Raw genomic sequence first — 22154 nt, forward strand, 5'->3', positions numbered from 1 at the left:
TTTTTTTTTCTGAAGCTGGAAACGGGGAGAGACAGTCAGACAGACTCCCGCATGCGACCGACCGGGATCCACCCAGCACGCCCACCAGGGGCGGCGCTCTGCCCACCAGGGGGCGATGCTCTGCCCCTCTGGGGCGTCGCTCTGCCGCAACCAGAGCCACTCTAGCGCCTGGGGCAGAGGCCAAGGAGCCATCCCCAGTGCCCGGGCCATCTTTGCTCCGATGGAGCCTTGGCTGCGGGAGGGGAAGAGAGAGACAGAGAGGAAGGGGGTGGGGTGGAGAAGCAAATGGGCGCTTCTCCTATGTGCCCTGGCCGGGAATCGAATCCGGGTCCCCCGCACGCCAGGCCGACGCTCTACCGCTGAGCCAACCGGCCAGGGCCAGTATTTTTTTTTAAATGGACAGTGTACTGTTTTAAGTTTACTTACTGATACAAGAGAATAATGCCCACAGGGTATGTGAGAGTGACACTGCATGTTTTCTACTTTGATAATGTTATATATTAAATATCTACATCGTTCAGTACATTTGTTCTGTAACATACATTAATATATACTAGAAATGTTCTTTTATGGTCTAGAAATGGAAAAAGTATTTCTCTTCTACAGTCAGTAATCAGAAAGGCCTTACTTTCAAATGGAGTGACCTAACAGAAAGTCGACAGTGCAGGACAGGTTGCGTATTAGAGATAAAAACCAGGCTGGAGGCCTGACCAGGTGGTGGCGCAGTGGATAGAGTGTTGGACTGGGATGCCAAAGACCCAGGTTCGAGACCCTGAGGTCGCCAGCTTGAGCGCAGGCTCATCTGGTTTGAGCAAAGCTCACCAGCTTGGACCCAAGGTTGCTGGCTCGAGCAAGGGGTTACTCAGTCTGCTGAAGGCCCGCGGTCAAGGCACATATGAGAAAGCAATCAATGAACAACTAAGGTGTCACTATATGCAACAAAAACTAATGATCTCCGACTCTCTCTCTGTCTCTGTAAAAAAAATTAAAAAATTAAAAAATTAAAAATAAAAGTAAAAAAATAAAAAAAAGGCTAGAAATAGACTTTAAATTTCATTTTGGCCAACAGAACCCAAGACTTTATACTCACTTTTCCATTCTAAGTGTACTTTTCCAACATCTTCATTATTTCTTAACTTGGCAGAAGACACAGAGTCCATATTAATCCTAAATTGTACGTGTTTTGGAGGAAAAGCAGGGTAGATACAGACACATCAGTTTGCTCAAGTCTTGACACAACCCGGAGCCCACCAATTCACCCAAAGGACTGTGCTCCACTCTTTGAGCCATTTCTGGGTTTGCACTAACTCCTACCTGCCACGAGAGGGCGCCAGACTATCCAACTTGCCAACTTGAAGCTAGAAAGACTCCTTACCTGGCAGAGTTCTGGACAGGGATAGATATCGCTGGAGGTCCTTTCAGGTGGCTGGACATGGCGAGCAGGGCACTATTCAGCTGTGTCACTTTGGCGTGGGCACTGGAATCTGCAGGCTTTCCCTGGCTAAGAAATGAAAGAACTGGATTAGAAGGTCTCTAGTGTTTTTTAGTTTGTTTACAAGTTCAGATTTCAAGATAAAAATGCTCTTGCAAAATTTTCCTAAGTAGCCCTGGCCAGTTGGCTCAGCGGTAGAACGTCGGCCTAGCGTGTGGAGGACCGGGGTTCGATTCCCAGCCAGGGCACACAGGAGAAGCGCCCATTTGCTTCTCCACCCCTCCGCCGCACTTTCCTCTCTGTCTCTCTCTTCCCCTCCCGCAGCCAAGGCTCCATTGGAGCAAAGATGGCCCGGGCGCTGGGGATGGCTCTGTGGCCTCTGCCTCAGGCGCTAGAGTGGCTCTGGTCGCAACATGGCGACGCCCAGGATGGGCAGAGCATCGCCCCCTGGTGGGCAGAGCGTCACCCCATGGTGGGCGTGCCGGGTGGATCCCGGTCGGGCGCATGCGGGAGTCTGTCTGACTGTCTCTCCCTGTTTCCAGCTTCAGAAAAATGAAAAAAAAAAAAAAATTTTCCTAAGTAGAAGAAACCCATAACTGAAATGCAGTTTCACCGGACAGGATGCTGGTCCTGAGGCTATCGCAGAGCCCCTTCTTCCCCCTCAATGCCACAGAACACAAGTGATGTTTCCGTCATGGCTCCTGCCCTTTGATCAGAGTTCTCTGGTAACAGGCCAACGTGCGTATCAGAGGTAGCATGATAACTGACATTCATAAAGATGGACTTAAGGCATCAGGGATCTTAAAGGCATCCAGAGATTTTCAGCCTAGTTTCATTGAGTTCTAGACCCTGACCAGCCACCGGTTGGCTGACTGGCAAACTTCAATCTCTCTGGGCCAAGGTTTCCTTGTTGGCAAAACAAGGGAGTCTCTACTCTTCTAACTATCCCATGATTATATATATTTTACCAGCTATTAAACTGTTAAAAATGTGTGATCTGTGGCATGTATATGAATTCCCTGTTATCCAGATGCCCTGTTCTCCCACAGGACCAGAGGGCAGAGACTACTGCATTGGAAAGGTCAATCTGATCACCTTCTTTCAAGACCAATTTGGCAACAACAGCTATCAAGAATCTTTAAGCCTGACCGGTGGTGGCACAATAGATAGAGCACTGACCTGAAACACCAAGGTCACCAGCTTGAGCGTGGGGTCATAGACATGACCCCATGGTCACTGGTTTGAGCCCAAAGGTCACTGGCTTGAAGTCCAAGGTCTCTGGCTTGAGCAAGGGGTCACTGGCTAGGCTGGAGTCCCCCCCCCCATAAAGGCATGTATGATAAGCAACTGACAAACAACTAAGGTGCCACAACTACAAGTTGATGCTTCTCATCTCTCTCCCTTCTTGTCTCTCCCTCTCTTACCAAAAAAAATAGCCTGACCAGGTGGTGGCGCAGTGGATAGAGCATCGGACTGGGATGGAGAGGACCCAGGTTCGAGACCCCGAGGTCACCAGCTTGAGCGCGGGCTCATCTGGTTTGAGCAAAAGCCCACCAGCTTGAACCCAAGCTTGCTGGCTCCAGCAAGGGGCTACTCGGTCTGCTGAAGGCCCGCGGTCAAAGCACATATGAGAAAGCAATCAATGAACAACTAAGGTGTTGCAACGCACAATGAAAAACTAATGATTGATGCTTCTCATCTCTCTCCGTTTCTGTCTGTCTGTCCCTGTCTATCCCTCTCTCTGACTCTCTCTCTGTCTCTGTAAAAAATAAATAATAATAAAATAAATAAATAAATAAAATTAATTCAACGATGGGTGAAATCCAACAATTTCAAAATCAGTTTACATTACAACAGTGTTCTTAACAACGTGGGATAATGCTCATGTTCTAATGTAAAGTGAAAAATCGGGATATAATAATACATTATAAGTAAAATAATGTAATCAGGATGGAATCAAGATATATCCATAAAAGGCTAGGTGGATGGTAGCAAAATGTTAAACTTTACTTTGGTCTGTTGTCTGTTCTTTTTTTGTGTGTGACAAAGACAGAGAGTCAGAGAGAGGGACAGATAGGGACAGACAGACCAGAAGGAAGACGAGAAGCATCAACTCTTCATTGTTGTTCATTGATTGCTTTCTCATATGTGCCTTGACCAGGGAGCTACAGCAGACCGAGTAACCCCTTGCTCGAGCCAGCGACCTTAGGCTCAAGCTGGTGAGTCTTGCTCAAACCAGATGAGCCCGCGCTCAGGCTGGCGACCTCGGGGTTTCGAACCTGGGTCTTCCGTGTCCCAGTCCTGCACTCTATCCACTGTGCCTGGTCAGGCTGTTGTCTGTTCTTCTGGAGGAAGAGGGCGGAGCTGGGCAGGGAAGGCCACAGCCCCTGCTCTCGCTCTGTCGTCTAATGGCAATCCCGGCAGCCCAGCTGCTCTGTCAGCAATGAGTGCTGACCCTTCTGATGTTGGGTAGGTAGTTCTTCCATCACTCCCTTTGTAAAGGTAAAATACACTATGCTCTAGTGTCTGGGCCTTTTCCCCGATTCTCTCTTAATGTACACGTTTACCAACACAAAAGGAGCAGCAGACTCTTGTCATTAGTCTCAGTCACCACTTAGGGAAGGAACCAAAATTTTATTTTCCAGAATTAATTTCAAAGTTGTGGATAAATGTTACCATTTAACCACAAAAGAGGAAAACTAAAATTGACATTTTAGTCTATCTCGAAAAACATTTATTGCTCCTTTAGTCATTCCCCCTATGCAAGATAAAATTAGTTTTACCTAAGTTCTTAAAAACCCAGTGTACAGCCTGACCAGGCGGAGGCGCAGTGGATAGAGCATCGGACTGGGATACAGAGGACCCAGGTTCGAAACCCCGAGGTCGCCAGCTTGAGCGCAGGCTCATCTGGTTTGAGCAAAAGCTTACCAGCTTGGACCCAAGGTCGCTGGGTTGAGCAAGGGGTTACTTGGTCTGCTGAAGGCCCACGGTCGAGGCACATATGAGAGGGCGATCGATGAACAACTAAGGTGTCACAACAAAAGATGTCCCAACAAAAAACTGATGATTGATGCTTCTCATCTCTCTCCATTCCTGTCTGTCTATCCCTATCTATCCCTTTCACTGACTCTCTCTCTGTCTCTGTAAAAAAATAAAATAAAATAATTTAAAAAAAAATATGGCAGTTAAAAAAAAACCCAGCATAAACATAGGCTCTCTTTCTAGTGACTGCTGAAGCTCGCTCTCTTCCTGATCGGGCTGGAAGTCAGAGGCTGCACAGTACCAGGACACCCCCTCCTATGCCCTCCGGTAAGAGACACCTATTTTGAACCAGTTTGGTTTCTGGAGCACTTGCAGATGGAATACTTGGCATTTCTTTGTGTAAGAAAAACCAGCCAGGCAGCTTTGGCTAGACAAGATGCTTTGCCTTGCCAGCTGAAGAGTTCTGTCTGGCTCACCTGTCAGGTGCTTTAGCTCTGATGTCGCCTAAAAGTTCCCATTACACTACTCTTTTTTTTAAATTTATTCATTTTTTAGAAAGGAGAGAGAGAGGGAGAGAGAGAGAGAGGAGAGACAGACAGAGAGAGAGAAGGGGGGGAGGAGCAGGAAGCATCAACTCCCATATGTGCCTTGACCAGGCAAGCCTAGGGTTTCAAACCGGCGACCTCAGCATTTCCAGGTTGACGCTTTATCCACTGCGCCACCACAGGTCAGGCCTACACTGCTCTTTTTGTTCACTTAACAGAGAACCTGCCAAGATCTGTTGGTGTTACTATTCTTGTCACTCACAGACTCTCTGTCATGAGACATAGAAGATCATTCAGTGGCCTCAGGGTCACAAGGGAGTCTAAAGGCATGACACAAAAAACAATAAAATGCTGACCCACCTGCTGGTATTTCGGCTCCTACTTCTTTCCAAACTGTCCTTGGCCCCTGGAGCGGGCTGACGTTCACCTGTGCTCCGTTCCCCAGGGCCACAAAGAGCTGGCAGCTTGAAAAGCAGTAAACATGTCTCAGTGCTTTGATGAAGGAATTATCCTCTTCACTCTCTACTCTGTTTTTAAAGCCATTCTTGCTCTATGTGTGGAGACAACCAGACCTACCGAGACAACTTCCTTTCACATGTTCCAAATGGAGTAAGTCGCTTCTTACCTGGGGACATTCTGTCGGCCCCCAGAAATTCAGTCCAGACAGGGCACAAGTGGGAAGTGAGCAGAGGAAACGGACACTAAAGATCGAAAACCTTTCCCCTGTGCTATAGTAAGGTGCAGGCTTTGTGGTGGGGTCCTGGGCCCGAGTAACAGATGTTCAGAAAAATGGCACAGTCACCAATAATATATTTAGAATATATTCAGAAAAAGTATTTCGAATAATGGGAAGTGTTTAATGCTTTCATTCAGTAGGATTTAAAAGAACTGAGAAAGAAAAAGGAATGAATTTCAAGTGTCTGAAAAATTCACTTAGGTGACAATGCCTTATTCCTTGATTATGCTAAAAGAACCAGAGCAGACGTTTTAAAGAAAAATTAAATGTGGTATCATTGTTTTATACACAGTCACATATACTAGTAGATGGTTTCCAGAGGGCTGCCACCAACTCTTTCCCTTCTGTCCACACTGCCACTGAGAGCTGTAATCTATTTCCCTCCCCTGAATCTCCACTGGACTCCTGACTTTGGCCAACAGAGTGACACTGTCCAAGGGCTGGGACGAGTTGTTAAGAAAACTGGCATCTTCAGCTTTCACTTGGAAAGCCAGCTGCCCTGCTGAAGAGAAGCCTGGGTGAGACTAGTTAGTGAATGAGAAAAGATCAAGTGCAAAGAGAGGTCCCCTGGAGGAGCCTGGGGCACCTCACAGGGAAAGGGAGCCTTCCCCCCCACACCAGCCTCTTGCTGAATGCAGCAGAGGAAGAAAGGCCAGCCCATGCCACGGGGCAGAAGAATCACCCCGGGAACCCTGGTATATGTCTGACCCACAGAACAGTGAGAAATAATAAACCATTATTGTTTAAAGCCACTAAACTTGGGGTTTTCTTGGTTGCACAGCAATAGATAACCAAAACATAATATACGAGAAAAGTTATTTTTATAGTTTTCTAGCAAACTCCAATTTTCAAAAGAAACAGAATATTAGAGTCTAAGTAAATTCTTTATGCTTTCTCTTTCTATAAAAACAAATGCCAGTCCCTGGCTGGTTGGCTCAGTGGTAGAGTGTCGGCCTGGCGTGCAGGAGTCCCGGGTTCGATTCCCGGCCAGGGCACACAGGAGAAGCGCCCATCTGCTTCTCCACCCCTCCCCCCCTCCTTCCTCTCTGTCTCTCTCTTCCCCTCCTGCAGCCAAGGCTCCATTGGAGCAAAGTTGGCCCGGGCACTGAGGATGGCTCCATGGCCTCTGCCTCAGGCACTAGAATGGCTCTGGTCACAACGGAGCAATGCCACAGATGGGCGGAGCATCGCCCCCTGGTGGGCATGCCGGTGGATCCCTGTCAGGTTCATGCAGGAGTCTGTTTGACTGCCTCCCCGTTTCCAACTTCAGAAAAACACACACATAAAAAAAATGCCAGCCTGACTGGTGGTGGCACAGTAGACAGAGTGTCAAGCTGGGACACTGAGGTGCAGGTCACTGGCTTGAGCACCAGGTCGCCAGTTTGACCGTGGTATCATCAACATGACCCCATGGTCACCAGCTTTAGCCCAAGGTCACTGGCTTAAGCTAGGGGTCACTGACACAGGTGGATCCCCCACAGCCCCAATCAAGGCACGTATGAGAAGCAATCAATGAACAAATAAAAGACAAGACTGCAAGTTGATGGTTCTCATCTAAGTTAGGACAGAAGCCTCACTGACATTCAGCAGGGCACAGCAAAAGGCCGGTGGACTAGGAGTCAGGAAACCTGTCCCTGGCCAGCTGTGGGCCTTGGAGATAGAAGAGCAAGGCGTGGGTGGTGGCAGCTGCCCACCCTGTGCAGGCAATAAGGGGGGCACTGCACGTGGAGAATTTTAAAACAGTAACAAAACCCACTAAGAGTATCACCATGGGTCAGCAATTCTAATTAATTTCAGTAATGAAATCCTCCCTCCAAGGGAGCCGACCTCTCCTGCTCCGCTCCCATCTTAGTAACTCCTGAACTTCGGGCAGTTTACATCACTGGGCTTGACCTTCGTGCTCTGTGCGCAGCAAGGCGGGGCTGATCCAGCTCTAAGATGCTATGATTAAGAGGCAGCCAGCTCTGTATGCGTAACTTTGTTCAGATTCATTCATTCATTCATTCATTCATTCATTCCCTCAGTGACCATCTAGGTCAGGGGTCCCAAACTTTTTACACAGGGGGCCAGTTCACTGTCCCTCAGACCGTTGGAGGGCCGGACTATAAAAAAAACTATGAACAAATCCCTATGCACACTGCACATATCTTATTTTAAAGTAAAAAAACAAAACGGGAACAAATACAATATTTAAAATAAAGAACAAGTAAATTTAAATCAATCAACAAACTGACCAGTATTTCAATGGGAACTATGCTCCTCTCGCTGACCACCAATGAAAGAGGTGCCCCTTCCGGAAGTGCGGTGGGGGCCAGATAAACGGCCTTAGGGGGCCGCATGCGGCCCGCGGGCTGTAGTTTGGGGACCCCTGATCTAGGTGTTAGGACACAGAATGAATAAAAACGAGGACCTGTCTTTAAGCAGCTCACAGAGGAGCCGTTCTGCAACCTCTTTAATCCTCAAGCGAAACCTCCCAAGCCAGCAACATGGTGTCGTCTCACCTCCTTTGACGCATCTTCTTTGACCAGCAGGTCCCTCTGCCCCCCACTGATGTGTGAGCTACTCATAGGCAGAGCTTGTGGCTCAATCATCATGTTCCAGGGTCTAATATATAGCCTCTGGCTCCATACAGGTTTGTTGAATGAGTAAATGATTGAATAAGCAGTTTAGAATGGGAATTAAGACCTTACTAATACCATAATTACTAAGCTGAACCATGTAAAATTGTCAATACTTGATTATTTTGACCTATAAAACAGCAATTTCAGCCTGACCAGGCGGTGGCGCAGTGGATAGAGCGTCGGACTGGATTGCAGAGAACCCAGGTTCGAGACCCCGAGGTCGCCAGCTTGAGCACGGGCTCATCTGGTTTGAGCAAAAGCCCACCAGCTTGGACCCAAGGTCGCTGGCTCTAGCAGGGGGTTACTCGGTCTGCTGAAGGCCTGCGGTCAAGGCACATATGAGAAAGCAATCAATGAACAACTAAGGTGTTGCAATGCGCAATAAAAAACTGATGATTGATGCTTCTCATCTCTCTCCGTTCCTGTCTGTCTGTCCCTGTCTATCCCTCTCTCTGACTCACTCTCTGTCTCTGTAAAAAAAAAAAATAATAATAATAATAATAATAATAAAAACCCAGCAATTTCATATGGTTCAAGCTGACACAGAGTTCATGGAGAAGGACACCAGCTGTGTGTTGGACTTGGAACGGGAGGTGAAGAGTAACGACCTTGGAATTTCATCCTAAGTCCTCACTTCCCAACACTAAGAGGACCTGGCTACAGGCTGGTGGTATGCACGTCCGTCCCGGCGCGTGGGTGAGGGGCCATGTGGAACCCAGCCCAGGGTCTGCTCGAATCCCCCCCTCCAGCTCTACCTGGTGGCTCTTTTCCGATGGCCCCCCAGGGCTTTTCTCAGAGACAGGAGTGAAAGGGCTGGAAGGCTTCCCGCCACAGCCACTTCTTTTCCTGGACCTTCTCCCTAGATGTCCCCCTTGAGAGTCTCTCGCTGTTCCTGGGGACCTGGCTAGGGTCAGGCAGTGGCCACCTGCCTCTGGCAACCAGCCGCCCGGCAGCTGCAAGATGGGAGGAATGTACACGGCAGACGGGGGGCCCACGGCCGCAGGCCAGTTGCGGGCCTCGGGAAACACGCGTGAGGAAGCCCACAGCGCCCCGCGCCCCCGCGCCTCCAGCGCCGCCTCCACCTCGCTCAGCGTCTGCTCCGTCTTTCTCAGCCGCTCGTCGTTCTGCCGCTGCAGCACCTGCGCGATCTTTAGATTCAGGACACACTTGCTGAGGTGCTCCTCGGTCGGGGACCTGTCGCCCGCCCGGCCCTGGGCCTCGCGGGCTGGTTCTGGCAGGCTGGGGGGGCTAAGGGAGCCTCTTTGCCAGTCCCAGTCCCCAAAGGAGAGCTCTGTGAAAGCTTCCGAAGAGCTCTCGTCCTCGTCGCAAGAGCAGCACGCCTCCCTCTCCATCCTCTCCAGCTCCTCTTCCAGGGGCCACAGCTCACCCCCCAGGTCTGGGCTGGCCCTCCAGAGAGAGGGCTCCGGGCCCGGGGGCTCTCGCTCACTGTCGCCTTCCTCGTCCAGGCAGCCTGAGTCCACTTCGTCGGCCTCGAAGCTGCAGAGGCCCGGGCTGGGGCTGCCGGCCTCTTCCGCCACAGAGCGGGCGGGGGAAGCCGTGCCTGGGTTCTTGGTCTCCTGGGCCATCATCAGACTGGGATCCGGGGCCTGGGCATCTGGTATTGCTCTCGCACTGGAAGGGCAGTGACTCCTTGGTAAACGAAATTGACTGCCTGCTGAAAAGAGCGGCAACATACACATGACTAAGGTGACCACACGCGACAGCTAAGCAGCCCAGCTGGTCACTCAAGTGACCCAAGAATACAGAAAGAAGCTTTCGATTTTCCCAGCCCTGCCCAGGTGGGGAAGACTACCTGCTACACTCACAGAGCAGGAGAGGGTATTTCTAACCCAGGAGACACGGGCTGCGGTGGAAAATCTGGGAGGGACCAAACCCCGGGGGGATGTTCTATACTTCAAGTATAGTGTGGCCAAAACACGAATAACTGGACATTCCACGTGGGCTCTGTGGTTGTGGCTCAGGACTCACACTGGGGCAGTGGGGTGCATTCCCTGTATTGTCATTCCAGTCTGCTCTGAGTCAAAGAAGTTCCTAGAGCCACACACATACCCTCTGATACCTCCCAATCTAGTGATAAAAGCAGGCCCTGGCTGGTTGGCTCAGTGGTAGAGCGTCGGCCTGGCGTGCAGGAGTCCCGGGTTTGATTCCCAGCCAGGGCACACAGGAGAAGCGCCCATCTGCTTCTCCACCCCTCCCCCTCTCCCTCCTCTCTGTCTCTCTCTTCCCCTCCCGCAGCCGAGGCTCCATTGGAGCAAAGTTTGCCCGGGCACTGAGGATGGCTCTGTGGCCTCTGCCTCAGGCGCTAGAATGGCTCTGGATGCAACAGAGCGACGCCCCAGAGGGGCAGAGCATCGTCCCCTGGTGGGCATGCCGGGTGGATCCCGGTCGGGCGCATGCGGGAGTCTGTCTGCCTCCCGTTTCCAGCTTTGGAAAAATGCAAAAAAAAAAAAAAAAAAGCAAAGGAAAGGCAAAGTAGGCTATGAGGATGCCAGCATAAATTGATTACCAGCAAGGGACCACCAGAAATCTCTGACAGAAAGACTGAGTCATTGTCCCAGAGCACCTTGCTGTTTTCAAAATGGGCCTAATGATCTGAAGCACCTTCTTCATAACTGTCTCGGACCTTTTTCTCTTAGAACAGGATTCAAGATAGTTTAGCTATTTACCTGTCACTAATCAGGAAACGCATGGCATTTATATCTAAAATGTACTTAGTTATATTTAATAATCTCATTCCTGAGTTCCTTTCTCATTAAAGCAGCTTTCATTTCTATTACTACAGTTATAATAATATAAATAAATAGAAGGCTGGCGCCAGTGACACTGTTACTAACTCAGCACCCAACCCTCCTGGGGCCTCTGGCTTTTGTTCAGGCTCTTTGATTGGAGCGGAGCTACACACACTGTGGAGCATGGCAGTGAAAACTGTGCAGTCAGATGAAAGGAACCTTTTTCAAATTATAACGACTTGAAACATAAAGTTATAACTGCTGCCCAACACAACAGAGCAGCTTACCTACGAGACTGGGGAATACTGTTTGTTGCTCTGAAAAAGACACGGAAATAGGAGAAATGTCTTTGAAAATAAAAGCAACACCTCTTACATAAATGTCTAATGTATATGATAAAATTCTGGTCTTTGTTGCATTCCTTCTATTCCTACAAACTGTATTAAATATTCAGGTTAGCCTGACCAGGCAGTGGCGCAATGAATAGAGCATTGGACTGGGATGCAGAGGACCCAAGTTCAAAACCCCGAGATCACCAGCTTGAGCGTGGGGTGGCTGGCTTAAGCATGAGATCATAGACATGACCCCATGGTCGCTGGCTTGAGTCCAGAGGTCGCTGGCTTGAGCAAGGGGTCACTAGCCCCCTTGCTAGTCAAGGCACATATGAGAAAGCAATCAATGAACAACTAAGGAGCTGCAACAAAGAATTGATGCTTCTCATCTCTCTCCCTTCCTGTCTGTCTGTCCCTATCTGTCCTTCTCTCTGACTCTCTCTGTCTCTGTCAAAAAAAAAAGAATAAATAAATACTCGGTTTAAAAAAACATGCATAACTGTCAGGATGTGCAAATTACAGGCCCCTGAATCTTAAGGACTAAATTCATAGCTTCCTTTACACACACGAGAGTTTGAATATTCACGTCAGTTAAACTCATGCTCTTGGTGAGCATCTGACAAAAGCAGATGCTGCCTGAGACACCACTGCATCATGGGAACAATAAGACGTCAGTAAGAAACGCCAGGACTGACCACCCATTGCCCCGGTTGATGTGTACAGCAGGCAGAGAACTGGGCACAGGAGCTAAAGCAATGAGAGCTTGGGGGGCCATCTGGAAGCCTCTGCCCCTGTTCAAAGATGTCAGAGAGAATGGTCACGTGGCTTGGGTTCCAGCTCTGTGACAAGCATTAAGCAGGATGATTGCAAGGCCCTTTCCAGCTCTGAGGTTTAAGGTTTCAAAACATACTAAAAAGCAGTAAGGTTGTGGGGAAAAGTTAGAAAGAAACACCAAAATGTTAACATATTATTTCTAAGTGGCAAAATTAAAATGGTAATTTTATTCTTTGTACTGTCTCAAAATTTTTATAATGAACAGGCAGTAGTTTTTAAATTAAAAAATCATTTTTATTTGTGAAGCAATTAGATAAAACTCCTAAGGTAATCATATGAGAAATTAACTTGTTGCTACTACTTACTTCTGGATCTAACCAAGGAGTATATATGGAACTCAAAAATTAACTTAATAATCTCAAGGATCTTATTTTTCCCCCCTCAGGCATTCATCTTTTCCCAGTGTAAGTGAACAGTTTGGAGGAATAGATTAGTGGCAGTTTATGACTCTCATAACATACTCATGCCAAAGCCCAGGGGCTGAGACCATACCTGCTTCCTTGAGCTCTTTTATTTCCAAGTCAGGGGTCTCTTCTGGCTGCTCTGAAGTCAGTCCTAGGTAGACATTGACGTCAGGGTGTAGTTCATATCTCTGCACTCGGGAGCTTTCGGCTGGGTGAGTTCTCTGGGCTCCGATCAAATCCTGTGATGAGAGAGATGTTGTCAAGAACATATCTGCAGCCTGACCAGGCGGTGGCGCAGTGGATAGAGCGTTGGACTGGGATGCGGAAGACCCAGGTTCGAGACCCCGAGGTCACCAGCTTGAACCCAAGGTCGCTGGCTCCAGCAAGGGGTTACTCGGTCTGCTGAAGGCCCGCGGTCAAGGCACATATGAGAAAGCAATCAATGAACAACTAAGGTGTTGCAACGTGCAATGAAAAACTAATGATTGATGCTTCTCATCTCTCTCCATTCCTGTTGTCTGTCCCTGTCTATCCCTCTCTCTGACTCACTCTCTGTCTCTGTAAAAAAAATTAAATAAATAAAAAATTAAAAAAAAAATGGCTCAGTGGTAGAGCATCGGCCTGGCGTGCAAGGGGTCCCGGGTTCGATTCCCGGCCAGGGCACATAGGAGAAGCGCCCATCTGCTTCTCCACCCCTCCCCCTCTCCTTCCTCTCTGTCTCTCTCTTCCCCTCCTGCAGCGAGGCTCCATTGGAGCAAAGATGGCCCGGGTGCTGGGGATTGCTCCTTGGCCTCTGCCCCAGGCGCTAGAGTGGCTCTGGTCGCAGCAGAGCGACACCCCGGAGGGGCAGAGCATCGCCCCCTGGTGGGCAGAGCGTCGCCCCCTGGTGGGCGTGCCCGGTGGATCCCGGTCCGGCACATGCGGGAGTCTGTCTGTCTCTCCCCGTTTACTCCTGTTGGGTAGACTGACTGCATTTCTAATTAGCTAACTCATTGTTACTATTTTACAAGTAGTAACAACATCTACTGTTCACTGACTCTCACTGGGTGTGCCTACAGGGGCCCTCCAATACAAGGACCCTCCCCTGCTTCCCTCGTCAATTCCTGGCTGCCTTCACCAAATTAGGCAGTTTGGCTTTTCTCAGGAGCACAGAAAAGGTGTAATGAAGTGAGGATTTCCAAAACTTCTGACAACGTGACCCCTAGCTTCTCCGGGTCTCCATTCCTCGACCCTCCCGAGCTGAGCAAACAGGAAGAAATGCCCAACAGCTTCCGAGCTCACCTTCAGGTCGTTCTTCAGGATGTACTGGATATCTTGAAGGTTCATGGTTCGGTCTTTCTGTTTGGCCTGGATGCCTGACTTAACAATATCATAGTAAGGCTTCGGAAGCCTGAAATCAGCTTCTAAATAATTTCCCAAAACTAGGGCTTCTTTAATGACCGAGCCATCTAAGCCATCCCAGGGTAAGCTGTCTGTCAAAGGAAAAGGTCAGAAGAGGGAGTAACATTAAGAAATCAAATGAAATTGGGTACCCTTGGTCAAGACACTCACCCCTTTAAATATTAATTTAGCTCTGTAGAAAAACCACCAGGAAGTCCAATCACAAACCAGAGCCACTTGACTCATTTACTAGAAAAATCCCTGCTGTAGAAACCGGAAAACGTCGTCACAGAACCGTGTGCACACGGGCTCCCACTGACAGACCTGGGACCACACAGAATGCTTCAGAGTCCGGCTGGTTGCCCAAGGCGTTCCTCTCGCGGGAGGTGTGGTCCTGCCCGGAGGTTGTGGACACTGCCGAATGCGGGCCGACTCGCCCACAGTAAATGTGGTTTATGATGTGTGCCTGAGTCCCCCACCTGAAGGGTTCCTTCTGTCTTCAGTTATGTGACTACTTCCTTCACATGAGCGTCCTGTATGTTTGGAAGAGCTTCCACGTCTTTAAGTGACACTGGTTATACGTACAAGGAACCTGGGTGTATTTATTATAATTTCACAGTTTACTTCTCAGAACTCAGCCTTTCCCCTTCACTTACAAGTTCCCCAGGGGCTCTTCTCAGAGATGCCTATATTCAGTTTAAAACTCTGCTTGACGTAAATGTATTACCCTTGTCAGACTGACAGGTGGGCTTTGCTGAGTCTTAAAGAACAAAATAAGCCTGACCTCTGGTGGCGCAGTGGATGAAGCGTCGACCTGGAATGCTGAGGTTGCCGGTTCGAAACCCTGGGCTTGCCCAGTCAAGGCACATATGGGAGTTGAAGCTTCCTGCTCCTCCCCCCTTCTCTCTCTCTCTCTCTCTCTCTCTCTCTCTCTCTCTCCTCTAAAATGAATAAATAAATAAAAATAATTAAAAAAAAAAAAAAGAACAGAATAAAAGAGAAAGCTTTCCGGGAGATTAGATTTCCCATAAACAGAAAGAGGTTTCCTCGGACAAATCTTTCTTCCATGTCCTCCTGCATTTTCATAAAATTAAGTACTTCTCATGAGGGGAAAGGGGAAATCCAACCTAAGAACAAGAACTCTAGTCGGTCTGTGTGTTCTGCAACGCACCTGTTAAGATCTCCTGTATGATCATAGAAAAGCTGTAGATGTCCGACTTCACTGTGGCTGCCTTCTGTAAAACCACCTCTGGGGCGGCCCAGCTGTACAGCTGGCTCGGGACGGGCACACGAGTCAAGTCCCTGGGTGCACCTCTGTCCTGGCTGCAGGAGAAGAAGCAAGGCAGGGCTAGTTAGTGTCTTAAAGGACCATTGCGATCATCCCATGGTATGTTTGTAAAACATCTGCCTCTGAAGACCAGCAACCCCTCGAGCTTCTAGAAACTCAGCTAGACTCTGGGCTACCCAAGCTGCCTGCTGTTCCAGCACCTGCAACCCCTCCCCAACCCTCCCCGGTGGGCCCTGCCCGCCCTCCTGCCTCACCAGCTGGTCTCCCCGGTTCACTTCTAACTCCCAAACCACAGGGGCCCTCGTCCAGTCCCTCTGATGTGCCGGGCTTATCACTGCATCAAGTCTTTGCACTGGTGGCTTCTTCCGCCTGGCCCGTTCTGCCCAGTCCCCAGCATGACTGCTGCTTCTTGTGACAGAGGCATTAACTCAAAAATCACCTCCTCATGGCCTGATCTGTGGTGGCGCAGTGGGTAAACTGTCGACCTGGAATGCTGAGGTCACCAGTCCGAAACCCTGGGCTTGCCTGATCAATGCACATATGGGAGTTGATGCTTCCTGTTCCTCCCCCTCTTCTCTCTCTCTCTGTTTCCTCTCTCTAAAATGAACTAAAAAAAAAAAAAAATCACCTCCTAGGAAGGCCTTCCCCAACTATCTAATTTAAAGTAGTCCTCTTTTACAAAGCAACTAGGAGTTGATGCTTCCCACTCTTACCTCCCTTTCTTTCTCTCCTCTAAAATCAATAAATAAAATAATAAAATAAAAATAAAGTAGTCCCCCAAAAAATAAATAAATAAATAAAGTAGTCCCACTTTATTGGCTTCACAGCAGGTATGACCTGAAGGTTTTGTTTACTTATCGTTTACTATCTGTCTTCCCCAACCAGTCAGCTCCACAAGGGGAGGCGGGGGCCTTGACTGTCTTTTATATCACTGTCCCCGAAGACTTACACATGGGCCTCAACCCTCACTTTTGACCAAGACTCTTTCAAGACCCTCCTGAAGCTGCAGCTGCTTTACAAAGCCTCTGGGACTCCTCCAGTCCCTGGGGGGCTTCCTCTCTGAACTCTGCCCTGTTGGGAAACAGCCCTCTCAGTTCAGCGCTCAAAAGGTCCCAGATTTGCTTAAATAGCTCCACTTCCCAACCAGACTCCTTGAGAGCTAAGTCAGAGCATCCCACATGTATCCTGAGGCAGCGCGAGTCCTCAGAGTGAGGTTGGCGCTGACTTCGGCCGCCGTGAGATTCTCCGTGAGCCATAAAGTACTACAGAGATTAAGAATTGACGCAAACGGGATGGCCAGCACTTGGTAAAGACTCGCTGACTAGAGGCTGACAATTAAACTAAATATTAAGCTTTTAAAAGGCACCGTGTTACTGCGGGAGAGGGAGGAGCGATGCCCGAGGAAGTGAGGGCAAGCACGCATCTAGCACTCTGTGGAGGGGGACGCGCTCTAAGGCGGTGTGAGTGAGACTTTATTCCGTACTAGTGCTCCTTTCTGGCTGGTGAGAAACTGATCCAAGCAAATTATCTCCCCTAAAAGTAAAAGCAGCAGAGGAACAAAGAAAATAAAAGTCTCTGTTGGTGACAAGGAAAATAAAAAGAAAGCGACCAGCAGTTCTTTGCTGGTTTGGCAAAGGATAGGTTATAGAGGATGGGATGGGCTTCTCAGACTTTGAACAAACTTCCCTAAATGATATTCCATCCAGCAGAGCTTCTGAGAGACAGCAGTGAGTTCAGGAAGGCACGAAGTTATAAAAGCCGATACTGACTTTATAGCTGCACTGCTAACTAGTTAGGCGTGCCCTGGTACAGTGTGAACAGCACGAATACACACGCCGATGTTACGTGAGCATCACAGGAAAAGCAGAGGAGTGTTTTACGGGCAGGGCTGCCCCCTGCAGACCTAGCAAGCTTGGCTCTTTACATTGTGGGTGATTCTCCCAGGGAGGCAGTCACCGATCTTGTCGGACCTCCCAAGCTAGTCTAAGGCGCTAGCAAGGGGCAATCACTTACAACCAGGATTTACATTCTCCCTCTTTCACTTCCATTCCCCTTCCTCTCTTCCGATCCTCTCCCTCCTCCTCCGTCAGAGCCAGCTGAGTGTGGGAGGGAGGCTTCTTTTCTGGCTGTCACTCCAGGGCAGCTACTTTTCTGGGCTTCAGCTCTGACATCATTAAAACGACACCTGGCTGTGGCTACGTGACGCTGCTGCCAAGGCCAACGCCAGCCCCCAGGACTCCAGTAGGAAGGAGCAGAAGAGCCGGAGACTCTGCTTGCTATGATGTTTACAGCAAGAGATGGAGTGCTAGCCTCGACAGTGACATTCAACAAACTGGCCTACTCCAAGGGAGTGGAACCAAAAACAAATGTGGAACCGAAAGCTACTTTGGATTCTTGTATAATCAACTCGTGTTATCAACTGTCAAAGAGGGGTCACTGCTAAACAGACGCAACCACTTGCCGACTGGCATTTCTGTCTGAGGTTCCGCTCTGAGATCAACAAGCCCAACAGCGAACTCACCCTTCCTACCAGTTACCTCCCAGACCCTCCCTCAGCCAGTCTGACTCGAGCTGCTCTGTGCAGCTCACATTTCCTGTCTATCCTGGGTCCTCGGTCACCACCACGCCCTGCCCCACGGCCTTCTGGTTAGTCTTCCCACCTTTAGCCTCCACTCCAACCTGCCCCTTCAGCCGGGAGACATCCTCTACCACCTGGTTCTAGGCACAGCCGGGGGACTTCACAGCCCCCTTCACCTCCCTGGGGCTCTGTCTCTCCATCTATAAGGGGACGGGGTCGGGGCCTCTCCGAACCTCCAGTCTCTCTAGGAGTCACATTTCCATTGACAGTGCCCACAGAAGAAATGGTTATACCTTCATGTCAACAACAGGTGGCACCCCGTCACTGGCAGATGGCTCGGATTCTGTCACAGCCTCCCTGAAAAGCCTTTGTTATCAACAGCAATTATGGCCAAAGCCCTTAGCTTCCTGTGCTCCCAAACACACAGCCAGGCGGTCAACCCTGTTCTAAACCACTCCCAGTTCTCCCTTCGCCGAGACTCATGCATTCCCTTAACTGAAGTTCACTGAGCACTGACCAGGGGCAGGCCCTGAGCTGGGCGCTGAGTGTGGGCACGCCACGAGCCCTGCCCTCTCCGCGAGCCTTCGCATGAGACCGACCCGAGCATGGAGAAGGGAAACAAGCAGTGCTGGGACAGGGCTTTGGCTCGGCCGTCACGAGAGCTGATGGACTGAAAGGACGTCACGAGTGGGCTGAAAGGACAAACAGGTGGGTGCCAAGCATTCTGGACGTGCAGGCAGCGATGTGAAATGGTGTGGACTTCAGATGGTCAGGCGGGGGGAGGGGAGGGAATAAAGCCAGCACTGTGGGCGAAGCCCCACCCTGTAGAGTGCCTGGGCTTAACCTTGTAAGCAATAGTTTTTAAAAGTGAAATGTGGCCCTGGCTGGTTAGCTCAGTGGTAGAGCGTCGGCCTGGCGTGTGGGAGTCCTGGGTTCGATTCCCGGCCAGGGCACACAAGAGAAGTGCCCATCTGCTTCTCCACCCCTCCCCCTGTCCTTCCTCCCTGTCTCTCTCTTCCCCTCCCACAGCCAAGGCTCCATTGGAGCAAAGTTTGCCCGGGCGCTGCCTCAGGCACTAGAATGGCTGATTGGGGCAGAGCGACGCCCCAGATGGGCAGAGCATCGCCCCCTGGTGGGTATGCCAGGTGGATCCCGGTTGGGCGCATGACTGCCTCCCTGTTTCCAGCTTCGGAAAAATACAAAAACAAAACAAAACAAAAACAACCTGAAATGTATTTTTTGAGGGTTTTTTTTTTTGTTTGTTTTTATTTATTGATTTTAGAGAGAAAAAAAGAAAAAGAGAAAGAAAGAGACAGGAACATTGATCTTTGTGTTCCTATATGTGCCTTGACCAGGGAGGTACCCTCTGCATTTCAGGACGACGCTCTAACCAACCGAAATACCTGACTGAGAAAAGCAGGTCTGAGGCTGAGGAGCTGAGCTGGTGACAGTGCTCTGGCCTCCACCAGTCCGTCGCCCTCCCTGCCCCCTGCCTCTCTTGTCTCCTCATGGCCCCTGCTCATGCAGGAGCGAGAGGGATATTCTTAACTTGTACATGATCCAGGACACCATCCTGCTCAGTAAAAACCTCCCACAGCGCCCCAGCATTCTTAGGGTCAAGTTCAAAGTCCTCACCAAGGCCCACAAGGTCAAGCAGTCAGGCCCTGACTCCCCTCTCCAGGCAGAGACAACGGCACCCAAGGTTGGAAGTGAGTCTCCCCATTTCACTCACGTAATGAACACACGCAGAGCGCCTACTGTGTGAAGGCCTGTCCTGGGCGCCTGAGATAAAGCAATGGAGACAACAGAAACCCCTGCCCCTGAGCTTTCCATGCGGTGGGAGAAGTACATCAGGAGGCCATGAGAAGCGAAGACCTGCTGGGAGACTGGCAGGGGGGAGCCTCGGTGACAGGTGGAAGGGTGGGGACAGGGCAAGCAGGAGCAGGCAGGTCTAAGCAAGGCCTGCCAGCAGCAGGCGGACGCCTCACAGCAGAGCAGAGCCAGCATGGCCGAAGGCTCAGAGCTGTGAACGCAGCGGAGAGCCTCTGCCTCCCGGAGCCTAGGGCAGCGGAGAGCCTCTGCCTCCCGGAGCCGAGGGCAGCGGAGAGCCTCTGCCTCCCGGAGCCGAGGGCAGCGGAGAGCCTCTGCCTCCCGGAGCCTAGGGCAGCGGAGCGCCTCTGCCTCCCGGAGCCGAGGGCAGCGGAGAGCCTCTGCCTCCCGGAGCCTAGGGCAGCGGAGAGCCTCTGCCTCCCGGAGCCGAGGGCAGCGGAGAGCCTCTGCCTCCCGGAGCCGAGGGCAGCGGAGAGCCTCTGCCTCCCGGAGCCGAGGGCAGCGGAGAGCCTCTGCCTCCCGGAGCCGAGGGCAGGCGGGGGGGCAGCCCCGGACCCCAGCTTTCAGGATGGCTTAGACTCCTGCCAACCAGGAAATGCAGCTTATCCACCAACCCATCAACGAAGGTGTTGTTTTTGTCACTGCCTCCCTCACTGCTAAGACCCCTGAGGGCGGGACACCGTCAGGGCCACCTGGGCCAGGACTTTAAAGCGGAGCACCCATCACCTTCCCCTGCCTCCAGGATGCATACCTATGGCACATTTCCCAGCTCCCCCGCAACTGACAGGGTGACTGGGCTCTGACCACTGCAAAGCGGGAAGCAGTGACAAGCCCACCCCACTCCACTGTGTGCCCTCCACGCTCACCGACCAGTGATGCAGAAGACACATTGGGGCACTGAGGCCTGGGGGTGGTGAGGCCATGAATGAGAGGAACGCAGAACACAGTGACTGTCCCCCTCCGACACACACACTGCACTGCAGTGTGAGTGAGAAACAAGCTTGCTTTTCTTAAGCCACTGAAAATTTTGTAGTGGACGGTCAGAGCGTTACACACGTTGGATAACCTGTGCTCCTGCTTGTTAAACGCTGTGTAAAATGAGAATGTACTAAGCAGAAGTAACTTCCCCACAGCCCCTCTAACCTTGGAAGAGCCTCTGGGAAACCTCTTGTCCCAGTGATGGACAGTCCAGCCCACCAACGAGGAGGAGCCCTGTCCAGACTGGCTCTCTCTCCAGCAAAGGGTGCCCAGAAAGACCCTCTTTGGAAGTCATGGGGAGGCTGCACCCACCTCTCTAGCATGTACTCCAGGTTGGTGAGCCTTGCCTCCCCCGGGGAGACGATGTGGACGGCGTAGGAGCTGAGGGCGCGGTGGACAAAGCCCCGGGTGTGCAGGTACCTCAGGGCGTCGGAGACCTGCAGCAGCAGGTGCACGATCGTGTCCATGTGCAGCAGGGGGAACTGGGACCGCTGCAAGCAAAACATAAGCTGGCCAGGAAGGGGAGGCCGGGCCCTGACACGAGAACGCTGGGCAGCTTCTGAAGTCTTCCCGTCGATCTCCACAGCTGCCTGTGGTCCCATTTTACAGATGGGACCTGAAGTTTGGTGAGGCTACGTGACTGCTCTAAGGTCCCACCGATCCAGGCCCCCTGGCTCCAAGCCTGGGTCCCTTCCCCTCAGTTCAGCTGCTTCACACCAGGAAAAGGAGAAGGAAGTTCTCAAAGCCTGCTAAGGGCACCCAGGATGGTCTCACCAGAGCCAGCAAGGAGCCCGCTCCGCCCCTTCGCCCTCGCCCAAGCCTGTGCTGCGGGGACAAACTGGGGGCGCAGAGGACTAACCCAGCTCCCACTCGTCACACTACCCGGAAGGTCACCCTAAGCAGGTGGAAAATCGCTCACACCAACAAGCTGAGGTGACTGAAGTCATACCGGTCTCTCTCATTCCCAGAGAAGTGGCATTTCAAGTTAATGCCCTCACCCAGGGGACAGAAAGGGAAAGTGGGACACTAACACAAAGGGCCCTTCCTGGAGGCCTCTTCTCACTCCCACCAGGGGCCTTTAGAACAAAGTCATGGAGAAAGCAAACAAACATTATCTTTCAGGACCTTCCTATAGCCACATCTCAGCCCAAAGCACACTAGGCAGAAAATCTGTGGGCCAGGGTCGATGCCCCACCTCTCAGGAAATCCAAACAGTGAGACAAGACTGAGAGAGGCTTAAGCCTCTCTCTACCGCCAGCGTCCTGCAGGGCACAAATGAAAATGCAAGGAAATAAGACCAGTGTTATTTGATCAGTCAGCTAGAAAAGCACCTGTGTGCCTTCCGGGCCTGGTAAGCTCTTAGATGTCTGGTACAGAACAGGACTAACAATAATGAAATCCTAGTAGTTCTAATGCACTTAGCCTTAAATGGTGCATTACACAGGCACAACGGAGTAGAGTTAA

General features: G+C 50.7%; 1 protein-coding gene across 1 annotated transcript in view; it reads right to left on the bottom strand.

The window, feature by feature from the left end:
- The window catches only part of TEX14 (testis expressed 14, intercellular bridge forming factor), a 91527-nt gene that overhangs the window by 31917 nt on the left and 37456 nt on the right, over window positions 1-22154 (bottom strand). The window contains exons 10-17 of the mRNA XM_066364718.1: window positions 21003-21181; window positions 15188-15339; window positions 13918-14108; window positions 12725-12875; window positions 9072-9988; window positions 5320-5423; window positions 1376-1501; window positions 1091-1167 (exon numbers count right to left, since the gene is read on the bottom strand). Coding sequence (XP_066220815.1) covers window positions 1091-1167; window positions 1376-1501; window positions 5320-5423; window positions 9072-9988; window positions 12725-12875; window positions 13918-14108; window positions 15188-15339; window positions 21003-21181 — 1897 coding nt within the window. The remainder of the gene's footprint in view (window positions 1-1090; window positions 1168-1375; window positions 1502-5319; window positions 5424-9071; window positions 9989-12724; window positions 12876-13917; window positions 14109-15187; window positions 15340-21002; window positions 21182-22154) is intronic.

Source organism: Saccopteryx leptura, chromosome 2 (assembly GCF_036850995.1).
Source record: "Saccopteryx leptura isolate mSacLep1 chromosome 2, mSacLep1_pri_phased_curated, whole genome shotgun sequence".
Classification (NCBI taxonomy): Eukaryota; Metazoa; Chordata; class Mammalia; order Chiroptera; family Emballonuridae; genus Saccopteryx; species Saccopteryx leptura.